The sequence below is a fragment of the Arctopsyche grandis genome, chromosome 8, assembly GCF_051622035.1.
Source record: "Arctopsyche grandis isolate Sample6627 chromosome 8, ASM5162203v2, whole genome shotgun sequence".
NCBI lineage: Eukaryota > Metazoa > Arthropoda > Insecta > Trichoptera > Hydropsychidae > Arctopsyche > Arctopsyche grandis.
In genome coordinates, this window is record NC_135362.1 from 1,860,842 (window position 1) to 1,876,783 (window position 15,942).

General features: G+C 37.4%; 2 protein-coding genes across 18 annotated transcripts in view; one reads left to right on the forward strand and one right to left on the reverse strand.

The window, feature by feature from the left end:
* da (transcription factor daughterless) overlaps positions 1–13,098 on the reverse strand; it is a 49,885-nt gene extending 36,787 nt beyond the window's left edge. For 5 of the 17 annotated variants that reach the window (XM_077436434.1, XM_077436421.1, XM_077436424.1 and 2 more), the window contains exon 1: positions 12,849–13,022. In XM_077436434.1, the coding sequence (XP_077292560.1) occupies positions 12,849–12,930 (82 nt within the window). In that variant the 5' untranslated portion in view covers positions 12,931–13,022. Of the gene's footprint in view, positions 1–12,848 lie in introns of all 17 variants that reach the window. The other 12 variants (XM_077436429.1, XM_077436427.1, XM_077436423.1 and 9 more) reach the window with 5 other exon arrangements.
* Positions 1–15,942, forward strand: part of LOC143915612 (uncharacterized) — an 854,026-nt gene that overhangs the window by 159,798 nt on the left and 678,286 nt on the right. The gene's annotated exons all lie outside the window — the stretch shown is intronic.

Consider the following 15,942-nt stretch of genomic DNA (forward strand, 5'->3'; position numbering starts at 1 on the left):
ATTCATTGCTCTATTCTCTATATCGTCTGGAATAAAATATATTATTATTATTATTATTAATTAATTAATATCCTAAACACTGTTATTGTATTAAGCGTACCTTCTACCATTTCTATCACTCAAACACAGATTACCTCCACCTGGTAATTACGAGTAAAATATAATTTAATTTATAAGAATATTTATTTATAAAAGAGCCGAACAAATAAAGCAATAAATGACTTTGCCTATGTGCAAATAATAATAATAAAAAAAAATAATGAAAATAACTTTAGAACCTGTTTGTGTATATGTGAATGAAAAAAAAGGTCGAAGTCCGTTGGTGGGGTTATAGCAAGGGGTTTGTTGAGCTTTCGAAGAAGATTTCATACGTTCATAGAACTCGTTTGTATATCCAGTTGTACTCAAACGGTGATACCGTTCGTAAATCGTCTGATAAGACAGCGCTTCGCAACCGACGTGTCGCGGACTCGGTATACGTATTACAATATTATACAAAAACGAAAAAAACGTTTCTAAATTACACATAATATTCTATTACGATTGAGTAAAATTCCGATTTCGGTCGATGATTTCACCAGTGTTTAAATGTACAAATCTGCATACATTTGCATTTCGACAAATCCCATTTATTAATTCATTCATTCATGGGACGCTCAAAATCTTGAAAATAAATTTAATTACACCATGTAATCACCTAGTAACATAATGTTTATGTTATTACAAGTTAATTACACTTGTCCATACATGCGGCTTAAAAAAACACGACTTTCCAAATAAGGCAAAACCCGTCCCAAAGTGGCGACACCTCGTACAGATGAGTCAAAAACTCAAGGTCAAACTTTTACAAGACAACAGGAGTACATATATATTTTTAATTACAGGTAAACCCATTTTTTGTACATGCATAAATACTAACAATTCCATAAACACATACCATATATGGACAAATTCAATAAACAGCAAATTTTTGCGAGAAATATATACATTTTTACAGTGTATGTTGGTGGGTCGCATATTTATAATCAAATTTGCGAGAACACGGGGATAGGTTGCTAATTTTGGTGGAACCGCTTCAACAATTAAAACATGTAAATTGACTACGAAGCTCTTTTTTCTGTAAATTGATGGTAAGCTCTGATACGAAGCGATCGACCTGGAGTCACATGCATATATCCAAGCTCTGGCTAGTAGCATCAGGCCGGGGATTGAACCCATGAACCCTACACGCTAACTACTGAGCTACGCTGTTGGCTATGAAATCAAAATAGACCAATTACTTTCATTTAATATATCGAAATATTGTATCATGTGAAAATCGACAATTTGCATTTCTTAAAACTTTCATCCGCCCAAGCGACGCCGGGTAATTCATAAAATATACTAAAAATCCCATACTTCTAAATATCTTGCAAAGTTTGATCTATATAACAATGCGACCTTGTATCTTTTAACAACGTCGAGCCATAGACTATGGAAACACACCTTTAGTAAAGATTATATTTTATTTTTTAATTTTAATTTATACCAGGGAGGCCTAGCAGATAACCCCAATACGCCTTCCTGGCTAGAAACATTTTACATTTGATACAAGTATTATTAGTATTATACAAACATCCACAGAGACATTTTATGGTCAAATTTGTAAATTTGCAGCATTTTATACAATTTGAGATTTGCGAGAAAATGGGTAGGGTTGCCCATTTGTAGGAATCGTTTCAATGAAAATCAGATAAATCGGCAAACTCCGATAAGAAACGATCGACAAACCCAAGGTCTGGCCAGCAGAAAACCAGTGGGATCTGAACCCGTGACCACTATGTTCAAAGCATTATATGCCAACCACTTCAATCAGAAAATCGAGCGCCGTACTACACCAGACTATATTCGGTTAGTACACATGTTTGGTGTTGTGTACGTATCCAGCAAGCTCTGGGATAGGGCGAGTTTCGCCGACACCCAGCACAATCAGAGTATCAGCGTATACCCAAGAGTTCCTCCAAACATACAAAGTGCAAAACAATCGAGCATCATCCCGACACGAGTGGACGAAATTACAGATACACACACTACACACGGACAAAAACGGCAGTAGCCATTTAAACAGGTTTGAGTGACCATCCACCATCGGCGAGCCGTTGCTTTCGCGAGAGAGCAGGTGGTGGTGTGCCGAGACCCAGAACTCGTACGTACATAGTAAGAGTTTCGGCACGGGATTCGCACGGCAAGGCCACCGCAGCATACCGTGACTAGTTAAATGACACCGGAGAGGTTAACATTCTGAGAGGGTGTTTCTGTGGGTGTCCACCGTTCGTAGGTGTTGGTGTTTACCTGTTGTCGGTGGCTCGGCTCGAGGCACCAGGTGCGACCGAGCTGACAGCCACCACCTGCCTGCCCTGCGCCGACCCAGAGAGCGAGAGAACCCGCCCCGACAAAACAAACCCAGATTTCAGCTCGACGCAGATTCGCCAGACCCACCCCGGACACAACAGGTAAAGAATGCTGCCATCCATCCCTCGACCACGTACATACTTGATTCCGGTTTAAAAGAGGTTATTCCGTGTTCAGATTACTACTACTACCGGATTTACTTCAATGTCAATAAACGAGACACCTTGTCCGTAGGTAGGTGTGTTTCGGGTTCGATTCGAATGTGTTTGAAGAAATGTGAACGATAAGCGAGTCTAATTAGAATCGAGGCACGTACAACACGAGGTTTATGTTATAATAATTAGTCACCGGAGCCTGAGGGGGCCGTGTATTGTTCAAAGGTTGTAAATGCATTGTTAAAGGTTTGCCGAACAATGGATAGCACTGTGACTATCCTACCTCTAATAATAATTAGAGGTCGGAATCTGAAGGGGCCGGAAACGTGCCGCCTATTGTTCCATTGTTGTAAATCCTTTGTAAAAATGGTTCGGCAAACCTTTAACAATGCATTTACAATCTTTGAACAATAAACAGCCCCTTCAGATTCCGGGCTCTAATAATAATATAGAGAGTAATAATACGTTTCTCAAACTTCTGGAGTGGTGGAGGTGCAATGCAATGCCTGGTTGTACGAAAAATGTTTCGTGTTTGATTTTATTCAGTTGAAAGCTAGTTTGAACTTCTAGCTAGAATGAGGTATAAGCGTGTGTAGTTCTTACGATTGCGGAATCAATTCGTATGGTATTCATCGAACATACTAATAAATCATACCACTTTTATGGTGGTTTGTACTAAGAATCGATGATTCAAATTCAATATAAGATCAAAGGTAAACATTAAACGTCTACCGGCAGTTTTAAGATCAGCTCTCAGATTTATAGTTTTTCCGAGCGAACTTTCCATAACAACATAAACGAAAATAAGAATATTAAATTGGTGTTTTCCAAACGACATTTGTCAGTGTACATATTAGTTAATCGCGAGATTGACAACATCATTTGTAATTAAATAGATCTAAAAAGCTTTTTTAATCGTGAATTATCATTTTTAAAAAAATGACGATTTTTATAAAATTTTCATCTCTGGAGCATTCTATTTATATTTAAACGGTTTAAATAACAGGCTAATTAAAAAAAAAGACCATAGTATAAAATTTTTATGATCAATTCGGTTATAGTTAGGAAAGTAATACATAAATAGACTAGTGGTTAGTATATAATGCTTCGAACACAGTGGTCACGGGTTCAAATCCCACTGGTTTCTCCTGGCCAGACCTTGGATTTGTGACTCCAGGTCGATCGTTTCCTATCAGAGTTTGACAATTTATCTGATTATCACTGAAACAGTTCCAACAAATTAACCATAACGACTAAATTCTAAACCAGGCGTTGTGAAGATCTCAATTCTAAGATCTCAACTTGAAAACCTTCACAACAGACGCAGTTGTACGTCAAAGCGAAACCCAACCTACACAAACACAAAAGTGAAATTTAAAAACCCACCAATTTGAAGCAGTGCACCCTCGCGACCTCGGGGTCCCACCGACCCCATAGTCACTTCCGCTCTTCCCCAACCCCCACCACGGTTAAAATCACTACAGAAACGACCCGAACACACATTAACAAAAAAAAAAAACAAACCCCACTATACGGTATCTCCCCCGCGAGAAGTAGAGACACGTATCGACCAATAGGAATCCGATAAAGAGAATAATATACACACACGTATGTATACATATATATATACACATATATAATACGAGGTACTTCACAAGTATATACAAATAAAATATTTCTGTCGAGGCAATTATTGTTGACGACGACGACCGTATTATATACATTATGCACAAATTACCGGGTCGACTTTATATCGCCGATAAGTGGATCGTATCTCGCGATCAATAAAACTTAACGAACGAGCTGGCGGTTTGAGGAGCGGTGTAAACTATCGCAACCCCCCCCCCCCCCCTCCCCCCCCCTAATATATACTTTATATATATTTATTTTGAAATTTCGCTACAGCGATCCATTGTTCTTCGCCTCTTGAAATAAACAGCTGACCATTTGCAGAGAACGTCGACATTATGTGGGGGGGGGGGGGAGAAAACACGAGCCGTATTGCAACTGTGGGACGCGAAAATGTCTTTGAAAATAGGATAATGATTTATCATTGTAAATATTTAGCTTTTGGTAGATGTGAAAAGCATGATCGGCGGATGTTTTGAGTGCAATTCGAACACATGTCCTTTGACTGATGAGTAAAGTATCTTTTCTCACAACACACAAATCAACCATTAAAATATAGCCACTACACATCCTAATAACAAGGCCTAAAATCGTATAAACAATCATACATAACCAGCAACGTCGACTAGTGGTTAGTATATATGCTTTCGAACATGTCGAACAAGTCACGGGTTCGAGTCCCACCGGTTGCTGCTGGCCAGACCTCAGTTTGTGACTCCAGGTCGATCGTTTCTTATCAGAGTTTGCCAAATTTTATCTGATTTTCATTGAAACGGCTCCGACGAATTGGCAACCTTTAGGGCGAAAACACACAGCGCGGGATGTGGTATGTCGACAAGTTCTCCTAAATTTCTTAAAACCGTTAACGATCACTGTCAAGCAAGGATAAATACAAGGACACAATATTACCGAACACACCCAGGGGGTCTTTTTTTGGACGCTGTGTACTGGGCATCCTATGAATTTATTCAAGGGATGCCAATTTTTTTCGCACGTATAAAAGTATATAAAAAAAGCCACGTACTACATTCCGCCGTGTGTTTTCGCCCTTACCCATTTCTCGCAATTTTCGAGTTTCAGCATCTCGAATTTCGCCGATTCGTATAAAAATGCTGCAAATTTGTAAATTCATAAATGTCTCAAAAATTTCGAGTTTTTCAGCATCTTGAAATTTGACGAATTATACAAAAAAAATGCTCCGAAAATGTAAGTTTATCACAAATTTATCCATAGCTTTCTCCAAATATGATGCTTTGTTAAAATTGTATATCGATGTTGATAACTGACCAGGAAGGTGTATTGGGGGTTACCTGTTAAACCTTCCTTGTATAAATAAATATATATATATATATATATATATATATATATATATATATATATATATATATATATATATATATATATATGTATATGTAGGTATGTAATAAATAAAATAGAATACAAGGCCCGTCAAACAAAAAGTAACTTTTACCACCGAGTTTTTGATTGCGAGTTGCAAAGGGGCGGTAGAAAGCCACGTTTGGATAGCAAACTATCGTCGCTTCGATCTGACAAAAGATTCCGATGTAATTTTTAATGAATAAACTCCTTTAGCGTCATGTCGAAGACATTAGCTTACTTCAATGTTAGCTAGTATTGGTATATCGCTAAAATATCAAAACGATCCAAAGAGTTGGGGAATGGTTCAAAATCAGATCACAATTTTTTAACTTGCAGGAATTTCATGGAACTTACAAAGTGAAGTTAATAAAAAACCATGTGAACTGTATAAGAGGTATGTAAAAAACAGAAAAAAGGACTCGCCTGATCTTTACATGGCCGTTGAGATTCGGAATATTTTCAACTCGATTCCAATACACGGCGTAACTTTCAATCCACCCAAAGCAAAACAAAATCACTCTCTCATCAGAAGAACACATTGCTAGGTTCACTTTCAATAACTTCCATCATCCGAGCCAAACAATGACCGAAGTGTTTAGCTAACCAACAGCGTGAAGCTCCATATTGTCTGCACAGACTTTGTCCACATAATCGGCGAAAGATCTCACACGGAAGCGGGTTCGAACATATAAAATTAGTCACTCATTCAAAGGACGACGATGATTCACCGGACAGTTTCCGGAATTTAATAAACTCGACACCCAACTTGGGTATACGTACACTTATTATTGTACACATATTTCGCTGGTATCTCTGGTTCCCCCTCACGTGCCTCATATATTTATATATATATATATACATATATATGTATATAATTGATAATGTCGTATTTATACGACGTACACGACCTGTGATACTGTGATACGGGAAATAGGTACTATTTTCATTGCAATCTAATTTCGTGTAAAAACACACATACATGCACACACTATTTATTGCATGCATTACTGTATCGATTCAATAAGATCATGTTTAGTTATGCGTAAGTACATTATCACCGGTTAGGACTTCCAAGGTCTAAAAATTGAATGGTACATATATAAAAATAACTCGTATGCGTATTTATTTCCCTCAAGTCGCACATGATTGTTGATTTCATTGTGCTGGTGCTTTAAATCGACGAAGTAGGGAAGATAGAACGATTGAGTTAAAGCTGTATTTAATCAGTCAATGATTTTGTAAGTAAAACTTCTTTGGCGAATTGCTTTTATGTCACGGAAGTTTCCGACGCTGAAACATTGCACAAAACTAGAAAAGGATCCTGCAAAGGCGCCACCAAGACTGCCCTCCACTTTTTTAAATAGCCTCACAAACCTGCGGCGTTTCTTAAAATGATGTCTATGTAGATTTTGCGTAAGGAAGTTTCACTTTTAAAGTGCAGTATTTATTTTATTCAATTTAAGCCAGAATCCGAACCCATAACCTATTTTTGAAATTTTATGGTTTTTCTAATATAATGTAATAATTGGTTTATATCAGTGGTTAAAGTATTACAGATAGGTTTTTGAGCTATTTTTCCTATTATGCTGTACATTAACATTAGAATAATATACCATGATTACTAACAAAATTAAATTAAAATTGTAGAATAGAAAATGATCAGTAGATCAGTGGCTATTAAAAAATATTGTGAGCATAATTTAGTAATAATAAAAAACATTTAAAAATCAAATATCAGTGGTTCTCAAATTCTCAAATGTCCTGCGGGCGCAACAAATTTTTCTTGGGTGTGATTTAAAATTAATGATGTTTTATTTACTTTTTTGATATTTTATTTACTTTCACGATATTTTTACTAATTATATATATAAAAAAAAACATATGCGCCATAAGCCATATTTATAAGCAATATCCATAACAGTGCACGTAAGACTAAATTTAATGTCAAAAACAACATCATCCAAACACTTTTATATTTATTTTATTATTTTATTTCAATCGATAATGTACATTCGCATTTACATATCATTCCCAAGCGACGAGTGTACAGATACAATACAATTAATACAAGCATGATTATACAATGCAAATTCATACAAATTGACGAACCTCAAGAAGCTGCATAACTTGAGATCGGAAAGGAAGTGCCAATTTTACAGGAACCGTCAGAAAAATTGGCAAACTCTGAAAGGAAACGCTCGACATGGAGTCACAAACCGAGTTCTGGCCAACAGCTACTAGTGGGAATCGAACCGTGACCACCACAATGTTCGAAAGCATATATGCTAACCACTAGCCCACGCTGCTGGTTATGTATGTTCGTTTATACGATTTTAGGCTTTGTTATTAGGATGTATAGTGGCTATATTGGCATGGTTGATTTGTGTGAAATGTTCGAAAGCATACCTAACGCAAATACGCTAACCACTAGTACACGCTGCTGGTTATATAAAAAAAAGTCTTTCTAAAATTTGTATGTAAGTATGTTTGTAAATATGTTAGTAGTATTTTTGTTTGAGAAATTCGTGAACAAAACAAAGTTTCTATGACGACGATTCGATATATATTATTTTTTTTGATTCAAATAAATTAAATAAAAAACAAATGAATATTTACTATTAGATTCGCCATGTTTACGCTGTTTATATTACAAACACTGAGCGAAGCCGGGTAAGACAACTAGTAAAGATATAAATAAGAGATACTTTTTTTTTCAGTTTTCTTAAAGATTTCATCCAAAAATACTGATAGAATATAATTTTTCATCTACCTTTTTACCTATTGAACACAATTTTTATATTTTCTATTTTTATTGAAATTTATGTCACCATGATGCCATTACGGATTTTAGCCTTGAACGACACCCATGGTATAAAGCGTGTAGGTTAGGACAGTTTTACCAATTCGATGAGGAACCGTTTCAACAACGAAATCAGATAAATAGGCATACTCTAATAGGAAACGACCGACTCGGAATCACAAATATCTAAGTCTGACCAGCAGCACTGTAGAACACATTCTCTTCAATTGAGGTCAACCATTGGCTCGAACCCGGGAACCTTTCGGTGGTTAGCAACGCAACCAACATTAAAAAAATCCTCCAATACAGACATAGCACATTACTCATTAATTTCATGATTAAATCGACAACGTTTAAGAAGATAATTGAACTTCGACACAACAGAGCTCAATATTAGGATCGGAAATTGTCAACAGCGACTAACTTTTTTTAATAATTTCGAACAAACCGAACTAAAACAATAAACCGAACATTTCTAAACTCAATACCACATTCGATTCGATCTTGCATATCGAATAAACACACACACACATCCGAACAAAGGTATGACGAGAGTCATACTTTGAGGAATTCCTTCGCGCTTAGGTATGTCGTGACGTAGACCTCATTGACGGAGACGACCGACAATGACATACCTAACAATAAAAAAAAATAAAATTAGTCAATAACAGCGAGATTAACATACGCTCGAGTGGACGATTTTGCTACAGATTACGACTGCAACATAATGAGCCTTTATCTGCCCGACTAGTTCGTATCGTATTTCGTTCAAAGCTACCCATACTTGATTTGGCAAAAATGATCCAAAATATACTAACAATACGAAAACATCTACACACCGAGTTGGGCTAATGAAAATTGGGCCCTTTTCGAATGAGCTTTCTATGCATAATGTCGAGGTCGACGGATTTACAAATAAAGTTTCCATACATAGGCATCTTGTCTAGGTCAGTGCACGTCATCATCATCATCATCATCATCATCATTTACAGCCCTCACCATCCACTGCTGGACGAACACTCCGCTTCCAATCGTTTCTGTTTTGCGCAACTCTCATCCATCTCACCTCACACATTTTCCTAATTTCGTCCACCCATCTTCCCTGCGGTCTTCTTTTTACCCTTTTGCATTCTATCGGGTATCATTCTAGCACTTCTTTTGCCCACCTTTCGTCCATTTTTCTAACCACGTGGCCCGCCCATTCCCATTTCAATCTTTTCACTCTATCCACTACCCTCGTCATACTTCTCACTAAGCTTCGGCGCGACCCTGCGCACCATTATTCATTTTTATGGTGAATCTTTTTTATTGCTCTCTAGCTTTGTAGTTTGCCATCTTTCCTGGAAAATAGCCCGAAAACTCCCCATTTTTTGTTCCAAAAGCACGCTCCACCGCCGAAGACTACTTCTCACCCACGTATTCCGTTTCCTATCCTTTCCTCGTTATGCCAATTATACAACGTTCCATACTTCTTTGAATTCATTGGACTTTGTGTAGCAACTTGGCGTTCAACATCCATACGTCATCACTGGCACAACACATTGATCGAAGATCTTTTTCATCAGGCAAAGTGGAATTTTTGATTCAAAAACCGCATTCATTCGTCCAGATGCACTCCATCCTAATTTCACACGTCTCTTTATTTCTTCTTCTATAGTCTATACTACCGGACATACCTATCATTTGACCTAAATACGTAAATTAGGTAGACCCTAAGGTTGGTTACCACAGACCGTTCCAGGTTTGCGACATTTTTCAGTGGTCCAAATGCACTCCATCCTGACTTCATACGTCTCTTTATTTCTTCTTGTTTACTGCCGGACATACATATCTATTAATTGACCTAAATACATACGTAATTAGGTTAACCATAAGGTTCGTTTCCGTAGTCCGAGACGCAATAGACCGTTCCAGGTTTGCGACAAACAACGGAGGCCTACCCCCACTCATCGGAAAAAAACGCGAACGCTCCGATCGTAGACTGTGGCGAGTGGTGGGGGTGGGCCTTCGTAGACGGGATGCGATTCGGGGTGTACCCGAGGTCCAGGAGTTTGGAGGTCCAGGTCCGGGTCGAGAGCAGCCGCCGGAACAGAAAGTGGTCCATTCGAGTCCGCACGCCCAAGGCCATTTCATAACCAACTTAACCGCTCAAGTGTCTTTCTCCTCCGACTCGCGTTCACACACACACATGCAGGTAAATTTTTGGATATGTGCACACTTTTTTCTTAGGAGATAATCTACTTTTTATGGCGAAGCGTGAGAATTTTACGTCTTACGCGACTCCTTGCTCCTATTCTCCTCGTATGGGCGGGTCGATATACTTTCGTCCAAATGTTTCTAATTGCATACATAATATGTATGTATGTACGTGTACGATAAATGAAAATATTCATTTATGCAATCAGTTCTATCAGAGTTGCAAAAATTAACGACTAAACTACTGCGATTAAAAATTGAGTGGATATTATTTTAAATTAAACATGATTTTTATGGTAATACATATCTCTCCGTATTCAATGCAAAAATGCTATCAAATCAATCATTAGTCTCATTTCAATGGTTTCGAATCGCGGAACTTTACCTAATGCAACCGATTTATGTGAGTAATTTTTTGACATTTGCAATATTTACTTTATCTATGTACAAAGTATCAATTGTGATTGTGAGAAAATTCAACTGCGAGATTTCGACCGATTTGTATTTAGTATCGACCATTGTCATGTTTTATGGTTTTAAAAAAAATGTACATGTGCCTGTATATTTTTTTTGGCCTGTATTTATTTTGTCGGTAACTTTGTTTGACTTGGTCAGTAAATAGATAATCAGTAATTTATTTTGTTGGTCATCAACTTATTGACCATTTATTGAAAAAAAATTTACTATTTAATTCAATTTGCCGTAATTTTTATAAAGACAATTTTATTTATAAACAAATCAAAAATTTATAAAAAAAAAAACAACGACACATCAATCATTAAGCAAATTTAAAAATATCTTTAAAAAATGACATGAAAAAAATTAAATTGCATGTAAACATTCACCAAGTTTAAAAGTTAAAACACCATTTATGTGGGTTGGTTCCATTAGGTAAAACTATTGTACAACCTTACGTATGCAGTGAAGCAACATTTTAAAAGACGTTTAATAAAATGCTTATTGCAAAATATATAAATAAAAAAGGCAAAGTAACTACATTCAAAATTGGGATTGATTAATATTTCCAATTGGACTTGTTACTGAAAATCACAAAAAAATAAAGAGTAGTGTGTTTTGGTATATATTTTAATCGAGTGTAAGAATCTCATTCAAAAGTACACTTTTTGGAAATACAATAGACAACAGATGGGACGAAACAAAAAGTACTTTTTAAACTGACAACGTATTTCTAAGCCCGTCAGACGAGACCAAATAAAATATGTCACAATATTTATTATATATTCATAGAGAGAGAGAAGTAATTAGACCATTCCGATAATATTAGAATCAGAATATCTTATATTTTACTTTGTTTGTTTACATATTGAATGTTTTGATGATCATTCCTTCAATATGTTCTAGGAGTCATAAAGCATAACTTATTCAAAGAAGTGAAATACAGATACATCCGTCTATACAAATACAAATTTGTCATATTGAAAGCCTGCATCGGAGCACTGGCAGCCGCCGAGCAATAAATTCGACACTATGGCAAAAGCTATGCAAATAGTCGCCGACATTAATTATAATTGTGCGGACTCGTCGATGGTATTTTACGTCAAATTAACAATCAACATTGACACAGTCGAAAAGTAAACACAACGACGACATATATAAGTACGAATTGGTGGTAATTGTCATCGAATCGACAGATCGGAAGATTGCACAGTACATACTGCATGGGGAGGAAAAGTGTCAAATGGAACATTGCACAATGTAAATAGTCGTCAGTATGGAGGAGAACATTGCGCAATGTCGCGTAAATGTATAATATATAATGCATATCGAGGAACGGGGATTGGAGAGTGTGGTGTGTGTGTGTGTGTGTGTGTGTGTGTGTGTGTGTGTGTGTGTGTGGGAGACCTAACCTACACGGAGTCGATCGTCTGCGAGGAGTGAGTAGTGAGTGGTGAGTGGTGAGTGGTGAGGAATGAGGAATGAGGAGTGAGTAGTGCGGAGTGTGGTGGAGAACAAGTCGAATTTGAGTGGCGTGTCAACGTCAGTGGCCGACGGGAGGGGAGGGGAGAGGAGGAGTGGGGCGGGGCGGGGGGCAGGCGTGTGTTCCGAGGAGCGACAGACGAGGACGTGGACGTGGACGTGGACGTGGATGTGAATGTGGACGAAGATGTGGAAGAAGACGAGGACGAGGATGTGTCCGTGGCGTGGGTGTGGGGCGGGGTGGGGCGGGGCGGGGCGGGTGAGACCAAAACAAAGGCGAGCGGCGGGGCGGCGGGGGCGGGGGCGCGGGGGAGTGAGTGGGGGGGCGGGGGGGCGCACGCGGCGGGGCTCCGACTGACCTGTTTGCTTGTTGGCGATCTTGTTAAAGCAGTTCTGGAACACCTCGTACAGGTGCATGGGCTCGTCATCGCTCGTCGCCATTTTGAGCCGGACTGCCGCGGCCGCCGAGGTGTTGCCACACTGCGCAGCTCGCCACTCGCCATCCGCCGCTCACCGCTCTACGCTCGCCACTCGCCTCGGTCTGCAGATTGCTCGGCGCCGCGTGTGGCAATACTGACTCCCGTTGCACAAGCGCGCGCTCTGCCTTGTGCAAATCTGCGTTCGTGCTAAATTTTCGCAGTCCCCCCCCCCCCCCATTATTTATTTATTTAGTGTGTTACGGTTTTATTGATTACAAAATTGATAGTGAAATACAATTATTAGAAGATTTTACCATTTTAAAATTTTCACATACGGTTCGGTGATTACTAGAGGTAGGACCGGAAGCGCGCCGTCTATTGTTCCATTATTGTAAATGCTTTGTAAAAAAGGTTCGGCAAACCTTGAACAATGCATTTACAACATGTGAACAATGAACAGTGCGCTCTGAGTCCGCTCTTTAGTGATTACTGGTCACAAAGGACTCGTCACAGAGTCACTAAAATCTCTATAACGTAACATCTGGCAGCCGAAAAGTCCATCATACTAACGAAAACTTGAGTGCCAAATATTGCGTATTCACGATTTTAATGGCAAAAATTGTCTTTATAACCACCGCAATGTGACTAATAATCCAATTATCAAACGCAGTCCCCCCCCCCACCCCCATTATTTATTTATTTAATTTGTTTGGCAAATTTACAGTTTTATTGATTACAAAATTGATAACAAAATGTATGTAATTATTATAAGATTTTACCATTTTAAATTAACAATAATAATGATAAGTTAATAATAAAAATAATAACCTAAATTATATGCAGTTATAACAATAATAAACTAATAATAATAATTAGATTCAAATTAAACAAATAAGTACTAAATTAAATAAGATAATTAGAAAAAACACAAAAATAAAAAATTATAAAAATATTAAAATTGAAATAGGAAATCGTAATATTGAAATGAAATTTTAGCGAGTGGATAATTTAAAATATATCCAAATTTATCGATTTAATATTTTAGCTAGCGATTTGTTCCTGTGAAGACGTCTGAAATAACAGTTCGGTGATTATTCCGCAAAAAGCGATTTCACGCACGTCACTAAAATCTCGGTCACGGAACATCTGGCACCCAAAAATTCCATTAATCCAAATGAAATATTTTACTAACGAGAACTCGAGTGGCAGATATTCCGTATTCGCTACTTTTGTGAAAATTGTCGTGCGCACGATCACAATTTGCGCAATAATCCGTTTACTAAAAAAAGTATAGTATTTTTGGTAGCTTTCGATTGATAAGAGTTTTTTGGTGCCAAATGTTTCGAGATCGAGATTTAAGTGATTTTTTGCGCGAGATCGCTTTTTGAGGAATAATCACCGAATCAAAAAAACAGCTCTAATAGAACACTCGTTGAGAAATTAAAACGCTCAGACCTCAAAATGCATTAAGAATAATGCAGTTGTAGTTTCATTTAGGAAGGTTGCAACGGGAAACGAACCTTATTTGATAATGACATATTTTATACCCAAAGAAACAAATCTCCATATGTATTGTAAAGAATAAGTTTTCATTTTAAAAACGAATGACCCCTCAGAATCAAATATAACATTTGCTGAATTCTGTATAAATGTTAAATTTTATATTTTTTCCAGAAAAAGTACCCCTTCCTTGAAAAATTCCATGTTTGTCTGTTTTTTACTATTGCCCAATAAATGTAATTTACAATTAATTTCACATGCGTAATGATATTTATTTTGAAAATTATATTCAAGAGATATAGATGCTGAAATTTAACACGATGTATTTGCTCAGATGTAAAAACAGTATTGGAGAAATCACTATATTTTATTTAAAATCTTCTTGTGATACTGATCTCAACATGTTTTAAATTTGAATTTTGAAAGCAAGACGACTTTTAATTTAAAACAATTGGTAATTGGATTTTTAGTCACATTGTGGTGGTCACAAAGAAAATTTTTGTCATTAAAATTGCGAATACGCAATATTTGGCACTCAAGTTCTCGTTAGTATGATGGACTTTTCGGCTGCCGGATGTTCCGCTATAGAGATTTTAGTGACTTTGTGACCAGTAATCACCGAACCAAAACAAATATAGACAAAATGATAATATGGGGGATGAAAGAATGAGATTACTGGCATGTTAATGCACGTGTTTTATTTATGACAGCTGAAGGCAGAGTGAGTAGCTAACTTCGAACACAATCGAGTTGGTCTCCACTCGCAGGAAGGTGACCAAACTCGACCATGTCGTATAGCGAGCCGCCACAATAAAATGATATTTCAATGTTGAAAACAACCTCACTAAAAAAGTATTTTTTCGCGCTCGTCTTTTGAAAACTTTGAAACATTTGTATTCGAAGCAATGTCTTTAAAGTTACGTTAAAGCAATTCGATCTATTTCGATACCAGTACATCGTATACATTAAGGTCTGTTCATACCTAGTCAGCACGTACCGACTTCAGCTGGTATCCGGCCGTACGGAAAGTATTCTTTGGTACATTTTGTATGGGTATATTCATACCAACCGTCACGTTTACGCCACGGCAGGCTTACAGCAGTACCCGACATATCCTGTTCATACCTTACAGCAACATCCGTCAACGTATCGTATCCGTTTTTTTGGCCATCGTGGAAATATACACTCGAATTACGTGTCACGAGTCTGCCGCTTTGCTGTTTTGGACCAATTATCGATAGTGACAGTTGAAAGCTGTTCAATCTTTCGACATGGTTTTGGCGCAAATATTTAAAAAATATTTTAAAAATTTTTACGGAAATATTTAAAAAAATTTTGTCCATCATCTACAAGCTCCTTATACAGTGTCCAAAACTCTCCTTCGGTTTTTCTATTTTTTAACATGGGATGCACATCAAAACGCCTCCGTGCTTTTTTATTGCCTTCTTGAGCTTCTTCTTCCAACAAAAACGCGATTATACATAATTTTTCGTTCGATAAACGCCGAAACATTTTTGCTGACTTGTATTCTGAC